The following is a 19,833-nucleotide window of genomic DNA, read 5'->3' on the forward strand; positions in this document are numbered from 1 at the left end:
CCTGCTAGAGATCCTGACTGACAGGAGACCCTGCCTGGGATGGGCACTGATTGAGGGGCCCTGGCTGAGGAGAGATCCTACAGAAGGCAAGTCCTGGACGAGAGGGGACCCTGCCGCAACGAGCACTGGCTGGGGGGCTCCTGGCTGAGGAGCTCTTCCCGAGAGAGGGGGGGGGTGACATGCGGGATGTGCCGCGGCTCTTGGGGGGCCCTAGCGGGGCCGGGTCCGAGCTCCACTACACACCCGGGCCCGGCCCTGCCCGACGGGCGCGCAGTCCGTGACCGGCAGCCCCGCCCAGGGGCGTGTGAAGGGCGCGGCGGGGGCGTGGCAGGACCGGAGGGGCGCGGCCAGTGCGGCAGGCAGGGCGCGGCGGGGCCGGGGGTCCGCGCTGCGGGGCGGGGCCTGGGGGCGGGGCTTGAAGGGGCGGGGCAGGCGAGGCGGGACTGGGGCCCCAGTCGGGCGGCAGCCGCGGCCGGGGCGGGAGCGGCGGCAGCGCGGGGTGGGTAGCGTCGCCCCGTGTTGCGGCATGTCCAAGACGCTGCGGAAGAAGCGGCACTGGCTGAGCAAGGTGCAGGAGTGCGTGGTGTCCTGGGGCGGCCCGGCGGGCCCCGATCCCGACCTGCTGCGCGGCGGCGCCGAGCGCGGGGAGTTTCCGTACCTGGCGGGCCGCCTGCCCGCGGGCGGCGAGGGAGCGCCGGGCCCCGCGCTGCTCTCGGGCAAGCCGCCGGCGCCGGGAGACGTGCTGCTGGAGGTGAACGGCACTCCGGTGAGCGGCCTCACGCACCGCGACACGCTGGCCGTGGTGCGGCACTTCAGGGAGCCCGTGCGCCTCAAGACTGTGCGCCCAGGTGAGCGCCCTCCGCCGCCGAGCAGGACCGGGGCCCTCCTGCCGCCGAGCCGGACCGGGGCCCTTCCGCCGCCGCCCAGCCGGCCGCGCGTAGGCCCGGCCGCGCCGGCGCCCTGCGGGGCGGCGGGAGGGCCGCGGCGGGAAGCGGCGCCCGGAGGGAACCGGGGAAAAACCGGGGCGTGGGTGCCGCGCTGGGAAAGTTTCCGCGGGTTCGGGAAGGCGGCGCTGCCGCCGAGCGGGGCGATGCGGCGGGGGAGGCGGTCCCGTAGTCCCGGGGCGGCCCCGAGACGGACTTCGCTCCCCACGGCCCGTCCCGGCGTCCTCTCCCGAGGGTTCGCTCTCCGCCCAGAACGCTCGGCTTCGCGCCACTGCGATGCGGTGTTTGTGCGGGTATGACCCTCGCGGGTCTCCTGTTGACTCGGTGGCTCCCGAAGCGTCCGGTCCCCGCGTCCTCCTCTGGGATGAGCAGGAGGTTTTTTCCATGATGTTTATATAATCGCCTGCTTGTAGAGGTTGAGGGCGGGTGGGGGGACGGCCGGGATGGAGCACCGGGATGTCATCGCTCCATCATGTTTGTTTCCCATTTGGCTAAGACAAAAACACCGAGAACAAACTCTGGCTATTCTTTTTTTCCATATACTTGTATTATTTTTGAGTACCCCTTAATTAACTAATGCTTGTGGTAAAATAATATTTATTAACCTGCCTGTTAAATGTGAAATTAATGCTGAATAGTGGCACCTGGACCCACATCAGCTAATTCATGAGCTCCAGAGGTACCTACCGCTTTCTCTGTCAGGCAGTCCAGGTGTGAGCCTGCTGCCTTACATGAAAGTGTCATGGGAAAAAACATTTTTCTCCGAATCCCAACGGATATCAGTATTTCTGTGACTGGAGTCTGTAATATTTCTCATAGAGTTTCTTTGCTGAACACTTGTCTTGTTCTTCTTTTGTAACTGCTGGGTGCTATTTGACTTCATGTAACACATATTTTAAGTTGGGTTTTCCTCGTTTGACCACTAATGAAAAGTCATCTGCAATATAGAGACTGTGCTGTTGGTCCTGAGTCATGTAACTTGCTAAATTAAAACAACAAAGCAAAAAAATGAAACAGACACGCATCTTAAAAGCACCTACAGAAGGCTGGTAGATTTTGAAAGAGGTCTTGATTTACAGAATTGGAAATCCTTTCTGAAGGGAGAAAATAGAAAAGAACAAACAGCTGCAAGTTAGACGTGAACTAAGAGGATTAAAAAAAAGGAAGGACAAATTGTTTAAGATAGAAAATAATATCTTTTTAAATGAGAAAGCTTGTGGAAGATGAAACTGTAGTTCAAAGGGATTTCTTTTATTTACCATGGAGGGAAATAGAGGTATTCTTGTACTGGGAATTTCCATTACAGAGATGTCTAACTGTTAAAACCGGTAGAAAAGGTTTAGAAGAAATTGCTGCAATGAATAGTAGAACATGGCAAGAGCCAGATGATGTTCATGAGAAGGTATGAAGTATTAACAGTAATGTGTTGCCTGTTCCTTATATCCCTGCTGGTGTGGAAGGGGTAGGAGTGGGGAATGTAGAATGCTGATGGGAAGAAGGTCCAGAAGATCAACAGAGGCTGGCTGGTGATTCCAGCAAGTTGGTTAAAATTTGAGTGAAGAAGGAGAATATTGGGCATGTGAATCAATACCACCTAATGAGGAGAGCGGGCTGCTCTTTAGAGGTAAATCTCTTAACTTCTGAAGGTTCACTGGCTGGTTTAATCAATCCAAATATTTTGGTGTAGTGGATTTTCAAGTAGGCTTTCAGTAAGGTATCACTGACTTGGATGATGCTCTTGCTTCGTGAGCATGGTGTGGCAGTGTAGCTGCCAAAATACAAGAGCAGAATTCTTCTGTGGCCTAGTAACTGGTTAAAATAGAGGAATGGTTTTTCAACAGAAGGAAATTGCTGCTGGAGTCTTGTAAGGACCTGTGCTGTTTAGCATAGTCATCCAGAACTTGTAAACCCAGTGCTGGTGAGTTGTACGAAGAGAAGTACCATTTTTATGCTGATTTTATATAACTTTTGGAGCACATCAAACTGAATCTTCAAATCCAGCAATTTTTCCCATACCCAAACATATTAACCACATCGGATGAGTTTGGTAGTAATTTTCTCTGTTAGGTTTAGTTTTTTTAAAGATAAAGTTTTAAAGCATACTGGTTTTGGGTTGTTTTTTTGCAAGGCTGCCACAGCTGCTCAGTGGCAGTTTTCCAGTCAGGGTATATGTAGTTAGGAAAGTTGTTGACAAGGCATTCTCTGTGAAGACCTGTGACTTTGAATTTGGCTTCCCTTGTGATCCAGAGTCATCTGAACCTGCTGGGTTTTGGAAGGCATCTGGGCAGGCACGTGAGGTCCTGTGGGTGGTTGAGGTGAAGGGAGTGAGGGCCAGGAGCTGGTGGTCCCTGGTGGGCTCATAATATGTCTGAATCTTCAAAGACAAGTAATTGTGTTACTGCATTTCAAGGTCTTGTGTTTCGTGATTTTCCCCAGTCAAAATTCAAATGAACCATCATTTGAAAGGCATGGATGGCTCTGCCACCAGACCTTTGTGTGCCCCACGGTTCTTCAGGCTTGAGCGCTAATTGGGACAGAAGTCTGAGGGGATCCAGTGTCAGGGGCTGACAGTGAGGAATTTGTCTCCTTGAATCTGAATTGTAGGGTGTTTGTAAGGCCTCGATGCTTACAGTCTGCCTCTGTATTTTAGAAGGGCAAGTTTGGTGCTCCATCTTCCAGGTGAAGTCTCTGCAGGTGACCCGGTGGCCTTGAACAGCAGGATCTGGACTGCTTTACTTCAAGTTGTAATATAGTCCCTCATTAAAGGCAGTAACAGCTTTAGTTGACAGCAGTAAAATCTGTCTGCGGTACTTCTTGCAAGCTCATAGAAAATTTAAAATGGAAATTTCAAGATGCTGTTTAGGCTTGTTTGATAAGACACTTGAAGGATATAAATGTTAATTTGAATGCCATCTGTTAACTGCACATCACAAATGATGGACCATTTTGTTGATGAAGAAATTTGTCCTTCCCATTCTTGTTCTGTCTTTATTACAGAATCACAGAATCAGCTAGGTTGGAAAAGACCTTGAGATCAAGTCCAACTGCTATGACCTAACACCACCTTGTCAACTAGATCGTAGCACTAACTGCAACATCCAGTCTTTTCTTAAACACCCCCAGGGACGGTGACTGCACCACCTCCTTGGGCAGTCGCTGTCAGCAGCCATTGGAACGGGCAGCCCATTCCAATGCCCAATCACCCTTTCTGTGAAGAACTTCTTCCTAATGTCCAACCTTATTAGCTGAGGAGGGAGAACAAGATCAGTGTGCCAGGGGTGAGTATCGTGTCCCAGGTGAGGATGGTCTCAGGTGTGTGTGGACTAGCCAGAAAATCCACTGGTCCAGTATCAATAGGGATTGACAAAGCAGAGTCTCTGGAAGGCCAGTCTTGAATGCTCTGCCAGTGATGCCTGGGACTGATGCTGGGATCTGAGCTGCCTAAATAAAACTTAAATTCTAAATGAACTTTGAAATTATAACCATACCTCTGTTTGTGTATAGTTCATCATTGTCATCTTGATCAGATGAGCAAAGCATCCGGAGACCTAGGGCAGCTTGTGCAGTGGGATATCTGTATGGATGTGCACGCATGCTGCCAGGGGCTGGCTCATCCTAATGAGTCCATTTGTATTTTAGCCACGCTTCGGAAGTGCTGGTTTTCAGCTAATCGCCTGCTTGCATGCATTCAAACAATGGCTTCTGTGTGCTTGAGGACCTTCCGTGTTCGGTGTTACTTGGATTAGGGCATTAGCCTTGTAACTGGTTGGTGCTGCTGCAGGGTCTTCCATTTCCATTAGGGAAATAAAACGCTCTAGTCATATCCATTGTATTTGAGTGCTAAGTTCATCCTCTGAAGGTACCTACTTTCCTTCCAGTACCTGAAGGGAGCCTACAAGAAAGATGGAGAGGGATATTTTTAGAAGCATGAGTAGTGATAGGACAAAAGGGAATGGATTCAAACTGGAAGGGAGTAGTTTTAGATTAGATATTAGGAGAAGATTCTTTATTGTGAGGCTGGTGAGGCACTGAAACAAGTTGCCAAGAGAAGCTGTGGCTGCCCCATCCTTGGAAGTGTTCGAACCCAGGTTGGACAGAGCTTGGAGAAATGTGGTTTAGTGGAAGGTGTCTCTGCCCATGGCAGGGCATAGAACTTTGATGGTCTTTAAGGTCCCTTCCAACCCAAACCAGTCTGTGATTCTGTATTGCATAGAATCGATAGTTGCGTACATATTCAGGAGCCCTGAGCAACCTGCTGTAGTGGTGGCATTGCCGCCTCTGGTGGGGGGATTGAAGCTGGATGGTCTTTAAAGTTCCTTCTGACACAAACTGTTCTAGGATGCTGTGATGATTCAGAATTAGGCAGAGAGATGTTTGTATGTACAAGTGAGACTGTTTGCTAAAATACTCACCAGTACAACTTTGAATGCCTTCTTTCTTCATTGCATCGTGGTAGAAAAAATACATCAAAACTAGGCTGCAGAACTTAAAGTGAGAAAAACCAGTGATATCTACAAGTTCCTCTTTCTGCAGGCTGAGTTGCCAGATACTATGTAGGAAGGAATGTTTTCTGCTTCCAGACAGGAGCTTTGATGAATACAGCTACTCTGTGGCACTTATTATGGTTTCATGGCCACTGTGAGGAGGATCTGGGAGGAAATGGGCAGACTCTTTCAGCTCTTCCACTTAAATGTTTCCAGAGCACATAGTTTGGTCCCTTGGTTTTAGAATGAATGTGTGTTGGCTCTGTTGTGTCAAAACTGATAAAAAAATGCAGCAAGATGTAAAAGGATGAAAAGTCTTCTTCGGACTAACTTCTTTTTCAGTGCCCCTGAAAAACCCTGATTTCCTCTAGATTTGTTTCAGAGTTGATGCTGACTCATGGCTGGAGCTGTTCCTCTGGCTGGGGCATTTATTTGTCGTCTCCAGTCAGGGTTGGCTGGCCTCTGGTAAGTGTCAGTTTGTGCTTTGATTTTTTTTAAATTTTTTTTTTTTTGCCCCCGGTGAGACATGTGGAGGACATCCCAGCTCATACTGACAGAACTGATGGGATCTTTTTCCAGTCCTTTTTCTGGCTTCCAATAGGTTCAGTACACCCCAGTCCAAAGTTGATGTGTGTTGCTGCTCTCTGTGCACTCAACCGTTGTCTGCAGTTTTGTGATGTGACACCTCTAAAGTGTCTCAGATCTACTGCTTTATTTGAATTACAGTACATTAGTGCAGAGGATGAGAGTATTGACAGGTGTATGTACTCATACCAAACTGTGTTTTCTATGAGTCTGTCACCTTCCCAAAGAACGCTACTGATCAAAATCTAATACAAGCTTGCAAGAAGACAGCTTATGGCTGGATGCATTTTCTCACATAACTAGGATCGATCCCTAATGTCTCTGTTACCAGCAAGAGTTAATGGGAATGTTACGACTCGGCTTGTGTATGGTGGGGGTCCCTTCTCTGAAGCAGAATGAATGAAAATAGTGATGACAAATCCAGTGACTCAGATGAGGATTCAGCACTTGAGACGCAATACTTGAAGCTGAGTATATGAGGTTCATTTACATTTCGTCTTGTACTTGAGGTAGGTACAAAGCCACCATGTAGGGGTAAACATTTGCATGTTTGGCAGTTAAGGCAGAGAGGAGGGTGTTTACCTGGGCTGTTTTCACAAAATCCGATGAATTCTAAACGTGCCATGTTGAAACAGAGATCAGAGTACATACACTAGGATAATTTTGCATCTTGGAGAAAAGGCATTACCCTGATTCAGTGTTTCTGTGGAAGCTGGCAGCAGTCCAGCTCCATGATGAAACAGAGGAATGTGTTACTTAGGAAGCCTGAGGAGCTGCACGTCCAGCTTGGGTCCCGCAGCTCTTGGTAGGTCTCAGATGGGGGCTACTGGGTGCTGCTGTGGAAAACTGCCCTCCCTGCTTGAGAGTTAATGGGGAACCGACTTGGTCTGTACTGCAGAGGAAAGGTTGAGTCATTTGACCACACTACGAAAAGCCCAGAGCATACGGGTTTGCTGTAGTGAATGAGGGTATCCCACTTTCATTAAACAATGCTGTCTTGAAAAAGAAAACTGAAGGGGAAATGCTTTCTGCTGGAGGCTGCTGCCTCTCTAAAACTGTCCTGTATCAGTTTTGGAGGTGCCTTGTACAAAAAGCTGCGAGCTTGCACCTCAGATGTGTGGATGCAGAGGACTATCGAGCACTAATACCAATGGGTATTAGGACATTCATATAATTTATGATCTTGCTTCTCATTTTCCTCTGTATATAAACATACTACTCTTGGCAAAGACCTTATTGCCTTTCCCTTTCACATACTTCTCTGTTTAAATTTTACTGTGATGAATGCTGTGGTAATGATTGCACCAGAAATGCCCTCTAATGATTCTGGTCTTTCTTGGTGTGTTTGTTTTTTCAGATGATAATGAGGCCTCGTGTGGCTTTTGTGACTAATTTGTACTTTTTTGTTCCCTTCAGGAGAGCCGTTCTCTTCCCCTGTTTCGATCCTTTTTGTCTCTTGGGAGAGACACTGTAGGATAGTGCATTTACCTGGAGCTGCTGGCAGGGCAGGTGGTGCTGTCTGTGTTCTTCTCCAGACCCACCTCTTCGTGTCCCCTGTTTTAGGGGAATCAGATTTTTCACTGGGACTGAACAATCAAGCACTTGTATTCCAGATATTCCTGGAAAGAACTTTTCTTGTGCAGGTAGATTTAAATGCTTGTTTGCATTGCAGTTTTGACTGAAATGCTTCCATGTATGTTTATGTTGGGTTTTTACTAAGCCCCCACCAACCTTAGGTGTCTGTGCCAGCAGAGAACTTAAGATCCCCGAAATGTAATTTTGCCGCTACTCTGCAATGGCAGGAAGTGTCATTTTCTCTGTGAATGAAGCCAAGAACGAAATAAAGATGAACCTTTATTAGAAGTCATGATTTCAACAGCAGATTTTGTCTCCATAATTTTTGTTTAGGTACGACTCTTGAGTTCTTGGCTGGCTTTAATGAAATACTAGTCAGCTGTAGAAAACGGCTGGGTTTTATCTCAGAAGATGCAACATCCTTAATTGTTTTTAAGGAAGTTTCATTTTGCTTTGATAAAGCAAAGACACTTTGAAACTAGACTGTCTTTTGGAAACTCCCTAAAGTAAACAAGTGGTGCTCATATAACTTGCTATGCACTGTGCTCCTTTATTATTGAAGCATCTGATTCGGGTTATCTTTCAGCTGCTAAACTTTAAAAAAGAAATCTTAAAATATGATAAGGATTCTACATTTGAATTGACAGCTGAAAAAATTGATCTAGTTCTCATTGTTGCTCTAAGATTTTTCAACTCATTTTCTTGGTCCTTGTTTTTAATTTATAATGCTTCCTTTTAACAAATTCCTTGTTGTGTTCATGGGCTGTTAGTTAAATTGCTTCTTGTTTCCCAAACAGGAACAATTTTCTTCTTCAGAGCAACCGTGTTCTTGAGAATACTAGATCTGAATTCAGAAAAATAGGAGCTCTTTCTATTTGTGAGTAAATTCCTTATTCAGTTCTGGTGAACAGAAGGTGAGGGGGAAAAATGCAATAGGAAGATTTCAGACTCAGATTGATCTGCTACATCATCGTAGAAATCAGAGTTCTTAGTAATTTGTCATCTCAGTTGTTAATTGGTGTTTGAATTTGTGTTAAATTAATCTTTTTTTGGGCCTTCTGCGGGTCACGATGGAAATGGGATCTTCTCCCAAGTGGTATTTCAACAGCAGTTGGATACGATGGCTGCCAATCTCATCAGCTTTAAAAGCAGGAGCAAGTACTTTAGGTGGAAAGGGTAGTATCTTAGGAAGGGTGTTTGTCAAGGGGACAGTAAAGGCACTAATGGTGGCGAGGGCATTGTAAAAACCTGTGTAAAGCTGTCCCCAGCTGTTTAAGGTGCAGATGCAAGTAGTTACACACGGCCATGTTCTGTCATTAGTCCAGGTGCAGCTTTCAATATGAAACACAATCACAGCAATCTTTTGTCTGGGCTTATATCACTTCGCTTGTACCACGTGTTAAAGTAATGGTTGTATGTAGAAATCTGATTCCATTTGCAAAGCACACCCAGGTTGTTAGTTGTAACCGTGGGCTTTCTTGGCAGGAAATTTTTAAAGTGTGTTCTCAGAGCTACGCTTAAAAAAAGCTTGCTTAAAGCTACTTTTCAATACGTATGATTCTCAAGCCTGTAATTTTTTATGAATTGGTGATTGCTCTCAGTTGCATGTTACTTCTTTAAATTGAAAATCCATAGTGTGTTTACTATCCATCCTGTGTCACTCTTTGCTTGCTGAATAGTCTAGTTCATATAGCTTGATCCATTGTAAATTATTTTCCTGAGACACAGTTAAAAAGTGAAATCATTTAAGCTCTGAATTGCCATGTCTCTTCAGCTACTTGTGAAAAAAAAATAAAAGTAAAGCTTGAATTGTAGCTCTGTCAGATCATGGTACACTTGAACAGTGGTTCTAGCTGTGTTCTACTTCAGTGCTGTTTCATTACTGCCTTTGGTAATACAATCAGCCTGGCAGCTGGTGACTGATGAATATGGATTGGGAGTGCTGTATAAACATCAGAAGTATTCTGGGTTTTGGAGTCTGGAAATGCATTTTCCATCTGCATGGTAATGAAGTATTCTTTAAAAAAGGTGGTAGGGGCAGTTAACAAGGTTAGTGTGACTCTGTGAATTGTCTGTTACTGAAGTTTTCTTACATCCGCTGCATTTGGAGCCAATGAGGATGAAATCCAGACTGGTTTGCCCTGATGTGAGAGCCTAACACAAAATCACAAAATCTCACTACAACCACAATGGTAGCTGTACAAAACTGGGTTGGTTTGGTAAGGCTGGGACTATCCAGGGCTCCCACAGTGTTAATGAAACATTTAAGAAGAGCAGACAGCTTTCAAGCAGGCTCAAGGTGGCCACACAAAACTTGGCGACACTGGAAAATTCAGACAAATGGGTTGAAAGTTACTGCTCCAGAGGAAAAGCATGCTTTCTACCTTAACAGTATGTCCACTAACAACTTAATTTGATAAACTACATCACTGTATCAAACAGTAATTAAGCAGCCACTTCAGACAGAATTTTTTCTCTCATCTGTTCTTTCATCATCATGAAAGGAGATCTTTTTTAATATGTTTATTCTAGCTAAACACAACACTGGTGTTTATGCCACTGTGCCCTGCTCCCACCTCAGCTGAAGTGCCTGTTTTCATATAAGATTTCCTTTTCCCTGCAAGAGTTTTATACAGCAGAAGTGGAACTGAAGCAGAAGCAAGGGCCTTGTGCTGTGTCCAGCATGTTTTTGGTGTTTGTGCAGCTAGTTTTGCCTACCAGTTCTGTCCTGCGGCTGAGTATAGAGATGCATGTATGTAATTTAGTACTTCTTTAGCTGATGCTATTAAAACCCTAAAGCACTGATAAATAATTTGAACTTACAGTAAGTTGATACACTGATTAAGTACTTCCCTCCTGCACTAAGTGATTTTTATGAAAAATCTATGGAGTTTTTCTAAGATTTTAATTCTGTGCGTTTAAAAATTATTTTGACACAGTTTTTTCCCAAATAGACAAAAATAACACGCAAGACACTTAAGTCATCCCCCTCTTTGAGGTTTCATTGCCAGGAGATGCAGCTTTGCTTTGGTTATACACCAGGTTTGCCATGACCTTGTTGCAGCAAAAAGCAGCAGAGTATGCTGGTACCACTCACTAAATGCAAGCGGATTAACATCCAGTTTATTTCCTCTAAACCCACAGAACTATCAGGAAATAACTAAGCCTTAAAGTTTTAGGTTTGTAGAAATTATTTCCTCCTAATGCATGCCCTTTTTGGGGGCGGGGGGGCAGTGGAGGAATTTCAGAATCCTGTTATGTAAAAGAGAGGCAGAGCCCTGTATTAATCCCAGGGAATTATGTTTAATGGCTTGTTTCATCCTTTATTGGTCTAAAGAATTCCTCAAAAATCAGCTGACCAAAAGTGCCAGGGAAGTATTTTTACCTCTGTTGCTACAACTATTATCTCTCAGTAATTTCACTAATCTTCTTTGCAGTGAGATTAGATTGGAAATTCTTTGGTGCAGGGAGAACTTGTTTGTGAAAACTGCTTGGTACTGGGGTGCCATCGAGGGGAAATACCAGTAAGTAATCAGATGCAGTGTTCCATGCTAAGGAATTTACTGAGAGATGTATTGCCTTGGCTTTCCTTCTAGCTGACAGTGCTTCCTTGGAAGATGGTGTTTGGAATATGAATTTCAATGAATTGTGTTTGGCATATACAAAAAATACTCATGACATAAGTTCTACAACAAAATTGGTGTGGTTTTCTTTCATAGTGAGAATTGGTCCCTGTTAAAAAAAAATAGGTTTTTTTTAATAAAAATTTTTCTAACGCAGACCATTCTATGATGATTCTGTGTTTCTGTGACTTAAGATCTGACACATTCAGATGCCACTCATGTGTGTACTTTTTGTTTTAAAGGGCAATAACGTGCCATATATGTAACTAAAATATTTTTTAAAAGTATTCCGTGCTAGGTAAGGTATTAACTGTGGATGGGTGTGTGCAGGTGGGGGTTAAACCATGCAGAACAGCTGAGGTAATAGCTTGTGCTGTGTCCTCTTACGCATTTTGAGAAAGGCATAGTTATGTCCTTGACAGACCTGGGTACTATTATTAAACCTTATTTAGTGGTTTATTTACAGGCAGCAGGAAAACAGTTTTACTCAATCTGAGGCTTGAAGTATTGCTCATGTTGTGGAATTATGGACTATACGACTTGCCTCTAAATTGCAGGCTTTCCTCTCTGCCCTACTTACTCAGTCTAAAAAAACCTAATCCTGTGGATTTTATTTCACTCCCTGTAGGGCAGCACTGAGTAATTACTTTTCTCTGGTGAAGGTAGAGATGCTGGAAAAGTTTAATTAATGCTCATTAGGAGAAGCTGCTAGTATTTAAAGGAATTCATCAGGGCAGGACTCTTAATGTTCATCAGAATAGCAAATAAATGCAGTGGAGTGGATGTTATTTACGCTGTACTGTGTGCTGTATATTTCTGTTTTGCAAATTGTATCAGAATATGTGGGTCTTCCCACAAGGATCCCCAAGGATGTCTTTTAACCCATTTAAAGTGTCTGGATTCAAAATGAGGTTTGAGTTTATAGCATAAGTCTCTAAATCTCCTGTTGCTTTGTCAATGAGGAGTTGAGGAACTTAAGAGAAAAGTTACATATGTCTGCTCAGCTGTAAGGTACCGCACTGGAAACACTTCTTTGCATTTCGTTTGGGTGGCTGAATGGCCTTAGTCATTTGAATATTTCCTGTTAATCTTTCTACCATAGTAAATATCTCACAGAAGATGTTAAGAGCGTGGTGCCAACTTGTCTTGTGCTCCAGGGGCCCGCCCCTCCATAGTGCCAGCAGGAGTGCAGGAATAACATCACCTGTAAGCTCATGTGCAGGTTTGGGTGTCTTGGGTTGGAAATACCCTTGAACTTACCTCCTGCAACAGCCCAGAGAGCTGCCCAGAGGTGAGATGCCCCACAGGCACAGCTCAGGTTGGCCTTCAGTGTCTCCCCATCTGTGGGTGTTGGTTCATATCTAGTGGGTTCAGGGTCCGCCCTGCGTTTATTTAAACTCAAGTTGAGGTTTTAACCTGAAGCTACAAATGTTTGTAATCAGGGGTATTTTTATCATTGAAACAACATTCTTAAGCACATTTTTTTAAGCATAAGTTTTTTGCACAGCTCTTCATTTCCAGCTGTTAGCTGTCTGACACCGGAGATGGCAGTTGTTGGCAATTCCAAGCATTGGAAGCATTCCTGTTACTCCAGCAATGCCTTATCGGAAATACTGAGAATTGGAACTCTCTGGATACTGGAAAACTCTGTTACCACACTGTGATTTGCATAGCTTTATTAAATTTTGCCCATGCAACAGCCTGATTTTAGTCCAAATTCTGTAACAAAGTACAGGTGAGACAGGTGTGTCTTGCAGCAAGCAGGAGGTTGAGTTCCTCTGGCCTTTGCAGAGGGAGGGAACCTGGAATGAGCATGAAAAGTGTTGTGTGGATGAGCCACTATTTAAACTGTGGAGTTGGACACTGCTTAAAATAGAATTATTTTCATCAAGCATTGGCAGCCATTCGGGGGCAGTGGAGGACAGGGTCTTTGGGGTCTTCGTTAACCTTTTTATCCGTCTGTGTTTGTACGCAGTACATGTAGTCTATCCACAGGGAAGTTCCAAAGTATTCAGAACTATCAGCTATTCTCTCAGTGAAATGTCTACTGAAAATAGGATATTCTTCCATTCAGGCATCAAAACCCAATCTGTAATGTGAAGTGTCATGCTGTAGGAATAGTAAAAGAGCTTTTACATGAGGAAGTTCTTTCTGTGAGCTGTTTCTTAGAGTGGGTGAAATGCAGCAAAGAGGAAAAGGACTCAAATCACTTTCTGCTTTATTGAATTACCTTCGGATGGCATAAAATTTGTTCTGAAAACCTTATTTATTGCCTTTTGGCAAATACATATTATTTTTTTCTATTTGAGCTATGTTCTTAAGAGGTCTGCTGCTCTTCCTGGTGTGGGGCTGCAGAGATATTGGGTATTAAGGAAATGGCAAAGAGGAACAATGTTTTCAAAAAACCACCCAGTTCTTTGACAGAACTTTCTATGTTATCTAAAGAGTTTGAAATTGGGACATAAGAACTGGGTGCTCTCTTCAGACTGCAGCAACTGGAAGGATTTAGTGTTTATTGTTACTTGGCAGTCTAAGTTTGAAATGCAAAATACAAGGCTTTTCTTAAATTCTAAATGCAAAGTGCGAGGCATTCCTTATTTAACAAATAAGTGGAGATAAAAATAAAGTCTGCTTTTTGAACTAACAATGTGCATCTGGTTCAAATGCAGGAAATTTGAACAATGCCTGCAAGCTTAGTTGGGCCCGACTGCTGCAGCAAAATATGTTAAGAAGCAGAGGATATTTGGAATTTTGCTGTACGAAGAGTATTCTTAACCTGCTTGCTGCACTTGCATTGGTGTTTTTTAGAGTCACAAATGATGCAGTTGTCCCTCTCCAGTCAGACCATCCTGGCACTGTAAACCTTCCGGGTGCCCACCGTGCTGGGCAGGTGAGGATGTGCTGCACTCACAGCACAGCCTTGGCTTCACCTGATTGCTCTGACACTGCCTCTGGGAAAGCCCTGTTAGTCTCTTAATAAGAATTTAAACTGGCAGGTAAAGACAATCTAATCTCTGTTTCATCCCATGATCTATTTGAACAGCAAGATGTCTGGTTGCTTTTGTTTGCTGTTGCTGTAAAACTGCCGGTGGGGACTGACCAATGAATTTGGGAATTGAAATGGATTTATTTAGTAACAATCAAGTGCTCACTGTGTAATTGCTGCCAGATTCTGACTCGATACGAAGAGTAAAATTGGGAAGGATCTTGACTGCATTCCAATCACAGTTTTGTAAGCTGATGTGCATGGTTAGGACAGGTACCTGCTGTCAGATTTGCCTGATGTAATTATTACGCTTGTAGGTGCATGGTGGGTTTTCATCACCTAGCTGAATGTCTTATTATATTGGTAAATTGATAGCTATCATATACTGGTATTCAGACAAAAATTGAACGTTTTAAAACTCTTACCTTCAAGTTCATGTGTGTCCTGGAAGTGAGGAGAAAAAGGAGTGTTTTAATAACTACTTTTAACATCGACTGTGGGTAACAAATGTCTGCTTTGTGCTCTGAGGGTAGCAGAGCATTTCGGAGAGATTACTGCAGAACCAATATGGTCAGACAAGGATGACAGAAAAGGAATGATGCAATAAATACAGGAACAAACTCTGTGCTGTCAGTTTGGGTGTTCCTGTTGGGGTGCATAGCCATAGCTGCCTTGGGGTTGATTGTGAATTGTGAACAGAAATTGGGTTTGGCTTTGCCTTCAAAGCTGTCTCTTTATTTGAAGTGCTTTCTTACGAGAATTCCATTTCTGTGTCGATCCTGGATGTAGTGAGCCCTTTAAGCAGACATAAATGACTCCAGCCTTTGGAGACAGCTGCGTACAGGCATGGGCTGGCGAGTTTCCCGAGCAGAATGCACCGCAGTCTAAGAGCTCTGAATGCATTGAAACTTCTGTTATTTTAACTGAGGACTCTTTCTGTCTCATGACCTAGAGAACATTATTATTTTGCTGACAACACTCAACCTTGTGGCCAAACTTTGTTGGGCAAACATTAAGTTAGAGAGTTGTTAAGGTTGGAAAAGACCTTTAAGGTCACCAAGTCCAGCCGTCAACCAGCACCACTAAACCATGTCCTCAAGTGCTAAATCCACATGTTGGTAAACATCTCCAGCACTCCAGCACTTCCCTGGGCAATCTTAATTGAAATTGAAAGCAACTGGTGCAAGTTAATCACTGAATTTACTGGCTTATCAGCCAGACAGTTGTCACAGACATCTGCTGGGGAGCAGTTTTTTGCTGCCCTGTTCTGTAGACTTTGATTCTTGTTCCCTGCTGAAATTTTTATTTTGTCATCTATTGTACTTGGAGAAGGGCTAGTAGGTATCTTTGAAGCTGGCCACGAGTGATTGTGCCATTTGTACCCTGACTACAGCCACGGCCCTGCAGGACTTTTTAAAATCAGATTAGTTATGTTCTTTTAAGTACTTTTTGTACATGGCTTATGCTGGAAATCAGAGTGAAAATGAAGTTACTGTGAAGTTGTTGCCCTGATACAAAGGAATCAGAAGTTAAGAGGTAACTTGTTAGAAACTGTTCACCACACAATATATCTATTGACTCAGCATTCATTGTGTTTGCCAGACAGGGACTGTGATACTCTAGAACTTCCACGCTGGCAGAAAAATCAAATTTGTTGTTCTGGCCTTTGGATAGAGAGAAGGTCAGTGAAAAAGACCTTCTGCAAAGACCCCTCCACAAAACAGAGCTACACAGGCGCAAGGATATAAAAATGACTCTTTAACTCATTATAATACAAAGCGGGGATAGGTTATGCATATGTATAAGCGTATTGGGAAACTATGAATTTGTAACATGTAACCACAAATATACTGAGCTATAGGAGACATACAGCATGTGTGTCTTTGGAGGGCTACCTTCCACGTGCCCAATGCTGCAATAAACATACCGGCTTTACAACTTAAAATTATGTAGGTTGTGAAGTTTTGTCTCTTTCCTAAATCAGCCCGTGCTCTTACTCTGTGCTTTGACTATTTCTAGTTTATCATACAGAGTAGTGGATAAATCTAATTTATCCTTTTAATGAATAGCTTATTTGCCCTTTTCTAATCTGCCAGTCTCTCAAATGCAAATGTTCTGAACACTTTACTGCAGAAGTATTTCTTGAAAGAAGATCATCATATTGCTGTTATTTTGGGATTGTCCTGTGCATGGCCAGAAGTTGGACTTCATGATCCTTGTTGGTCCCTTCCAGCTCAGGATATTCTATGATTCTGTGAGGTCGTTACTAATCTGAAGGTTTATGTTTTAATAGCTCTTGGTTAGTAGCTTCTTTTTCCACATACTGACATGCTCTGTTGAGGCACTCCTCTTACTAACTACTGATAGATAAGAAAAAGAAGAAATGCCGAGAAACAGATGTTGCATGAGCAAATACCCAGCTGTGTGCTAACGAAATGAGTCTCATGGTGATTAATTAACAATTTCATGGCAGGCAGAGGCATGTGTGAAACAGTAAACACAGCGTAGGTAAATAATATTAATTTAGGAAAAAAAAACCAAGAAGAACTTTCTGAGCTTAAAGCACTGGCAGCATCAGTTCAACCATCCGTGTTGCTGAAGTGTGGACTGTGTTGTGGTAAGTCACACCAAGGTCAGTCGAGCTGATTTTAGAGCTGGTTTTAGACAGGTTTTTCCTGCAAATTGGTGATGGGAAAGTGCATGGATTTTCAACTTAAATGCTGTGTCAGTAATGAGGAGGAGTCTGGCCTCAGCTGACTGGGTTTATTAGAAATGCCAGTCCCTGTGCCAAATGGTGAAGTGAGCACCTCTGCCAGCTCTTTGAGCTGTGGCTGTCCTGCACCGCTCCCAGACACACTTTGGAGCTCGTCAGTCAGCACCTCCGGTGCATTTGTGCCAGGTTGGCTGGTGTGACCTGGGTTCCTGCAGGCAGGGGCTGTGATGGGATGCGCCAGCACTGCCTGGGCAAATCCAGCTTGTTTGTACTTCACTGGAAAGCAGCTGGATCTCAGAGGCTGAGCAGTTCCTCTCTGCTGGCATCCAGCTCCTCACATGTGCAATCCTTGGAGAAAGCACTCTTTTATAGTTAATTGAAAATCCTGGGTGCCATAACTAAAAATAAATCTTTCTAAATGAATAGCGATGAAATATAGGATATGCTGTGCAAGTGGAAAGAGAAATTCCTTTCATTTTTAATATTATGTGATGATTAACTTAACATGTAGGGAAATAGTCTTCTCTTACTTGATTACTTGAACAAGAGCCTGTTGAAAATTATAAACAGAAGCTTCCCTGCAAAACTGGGTTATAATAGATTGGCAGTTCATGCAGTGACACCAGAGGACAGTGACACCAGAGGACAGTGACACCAGGATTCATGGGTGTGACAGATCAGTGTGGATCAACGTCTCTGCTCTTTTTGGGATGCTGTGCTGCACACTGGTATGCCCGCAGTCCTTGAGTGTTGCAGCACGCTGATTAAAGCATCCCTCGGTGTAGAATTGCTGTGTGAACTGTGTGAGTCAGGCACTGACATTAGTCACGGCTGGTGCACATCTGGAGTTCCAGGGATTTCACTGGCTGCCCATGTTGAGCACAGAGCACTGTGGGGGGGTTGTTTTCCAATTAAACTGCGAGATGTCTCTAATCAATACAGCTGTGACACAGCACTTTTATGGGTTTGATCAGAGGAGTGCTGACCTGGCTCGTAGATCTTGGTGATTCCAGGTTCCTGGGAGTCCTTGGGAGTGTGGTGAGGCACAGCCATGCAATCTACAGCGTGAAGCATCAGTTCTCCCTTGGGAATGCTGCAGCCCACCCTCTGGCAGTGCTGGGATTTCCCAGGCTCCTTGAGAAGCTGGTTTCAGGAAGCTCTAATTCCTTCATAAGAGTTGCATAATGACTATTGTTTGTCAGAACAGGAATTGCTTCTTTACCCTTGAGCTCAGGGGGTCTCTTCTGGTGGTACCTTGGGTGGTCTCAGGGTAAAGTGGAGTTGAGGAGCCACTGGAAAGCCCTTGGGTGACGTTTCTGTGTGGGAATGATCTGTTACAAGAGGTGTTATACTTGAAGGCAGTGCAAAGCAGGAATGTTTGGCATGGGGCAGGTATTTAAAAGCCCAGTTTGCTGTTGCATAAATTAGTTTATGTGTCCGGCTATGACAGTCCATGCTCTGCTGCTGATGGACACAGCTAGAGGACACCTGCGGGGAACATTTTCTGTTTTCCATGTTGGATGGTCACCCCAGAGGTTTGTCTGATCCAGGCGAACAGGAATGCAGCATCTTTGTCGATAGTGTCTTTGTCAGGCTCCTGCTCTGCCAAACTCCACACTGAAATAGGTTAGTGGGCCTAGAAATTATGCGGAGTGTAATTGCATATCTTTCTTCCTATGGAAAGCATGCTAAAAATAAACCTCTGTGTGATTTGCATAAATTCTATTCTGATCAGAACACTCAAAAAAAAAAAGTCTTGGCATGTGAACACGTACCCTTCTGCTGGGAAAGCAGTGCCAAGTCCCAAGTAGATTAAATGGCTTGTGTAACAGAGAGCAGCTGCAAGGACATTCTTCTTTGGGGATGTGACTGAAATGTGTCATTCTGTAGAATTGCATGGTGCTTAAGCAATGAGATATGTGGTGTGTTAGACACACGTCACAGCTGAAACGTGATGCTCTGTCTGGACAAACAGAAGGATTGGCAGCTTCTACCAAACACTAAGACAGGTTAACCTGCACAGGTACCCTGTGTATTGTCCCTTGTTGGGATGTGACATGGAATAATACTAAATGTCAGTAAGTTTGAATTTGCACATAAGCTGCAGATTTCCAAAGGGAAGCATTAATATTAGAACAGTTTGGGGACTCAACATTTTGTTCAGTTGGGTATGTTAATTGTGCTTTCCAGACCAAATGCATCTGTTTGCTATCTCAAGAAATCATTTTTTCAAGTGTAAATAAATTAAAACCTTCCATTGTAAATTTAAGGGAATGACTGGAAGATTGTTTTTAAATTGAGAAAAACAAGCCATAGTTTTAGCCCAAGGAAAATCATCTCCATTTTGTTCAGGTTACTTGTCTTTGTTTTGGTGCTCCACTTCTCAGTTGAGAGCAGACTAAATGATTTATATATTATTGTAACCTGGGGCAGCTACAGAGGATTCCTGTTTCATGGCTGTGTCTGTATTTGACTTCACAGTACATGTGTTGCAGCGACAGATACTACTCACCTAGAAGAGTCTCTGTAGCGTATTGAGATGCACAGTGATTAAAACTCAGCAAGGTCTTGAGTGCATAATTAAGAAGTTGTAATAAAGTGCTATTATATTTTAATTTTTTTAAAACGTTTGTGTATTACGAGTTCTGATTGTTATTTTGATTGTTTAGATTGTTGTAACACTCTTAACATGTTTGAGCCCGTTGCGTGTATCCACAACTCACGAAAGCCAGGTTTACACAGACTTCCCCCCAGGTGAAGGGGGGAGGAGGGGGTTCTTGGGTGTGTGGCGTAACCTCTGGTCAGAGGCGATAAACACCCATCCTCCGTTACACAAACTGGCCCAGCTGTAGAACCCCCAAACCCACGGGCCACATCTATGAGACATTCACATGAGAGGCAGCTGAGGGGGTGTCTTAATCCA

At 44.0% G+C, this 19,833-nt stretch overlaps 1 protein-coding gene across 2 annotated transcripts in view; it reads left to right on the forward strand.

Annotated features, from left to right (window-relative positions):
- Window positions 1-450: 450 nt before the first annotated feature.
- MAGI3 (membrane associated guanylate kinase, WW and PDZ domain containing 3) overlaps window positions 451-19,833 on the forward strand; it is a 61,129-nt gene continuing 41,746 nt past the window's right edge. The window contains exon 1 of one of the 2 annotated variants that reach the window (XM_085044344.1): window positions 451-848. In XM_085044344.1, the coding sequence (XP_084900470.1) occupies window positions 527-848 (322 nt within the window). In that variant the 5' untranslated portion in view covers window positions 451-526. The remainder of the gene's footprint in view (window positions 849-19,833) is intronic. The other variant, XM_085044343.1, reaches the window with a different exon arrangement.

The sequence above is a fragment of the Lichenostomus cassidix genome, unplaced genomic scaffold (assembly GCF_008360975.1).
Source record: "Lichenostomus cassidix isolate B80296 unplaced genomic scaffold, HeHo_3.0 unassigened_scaffold_chr26, whole genome shotgun sequence".
Classification (NCBI taxonomy): domain Eukaryota; kingdom Metazoa; phylum Chordata; class Aves; order Passeriformes; family Meliphagidae; genus Lichenostomus; species Lichenostomus cassidix.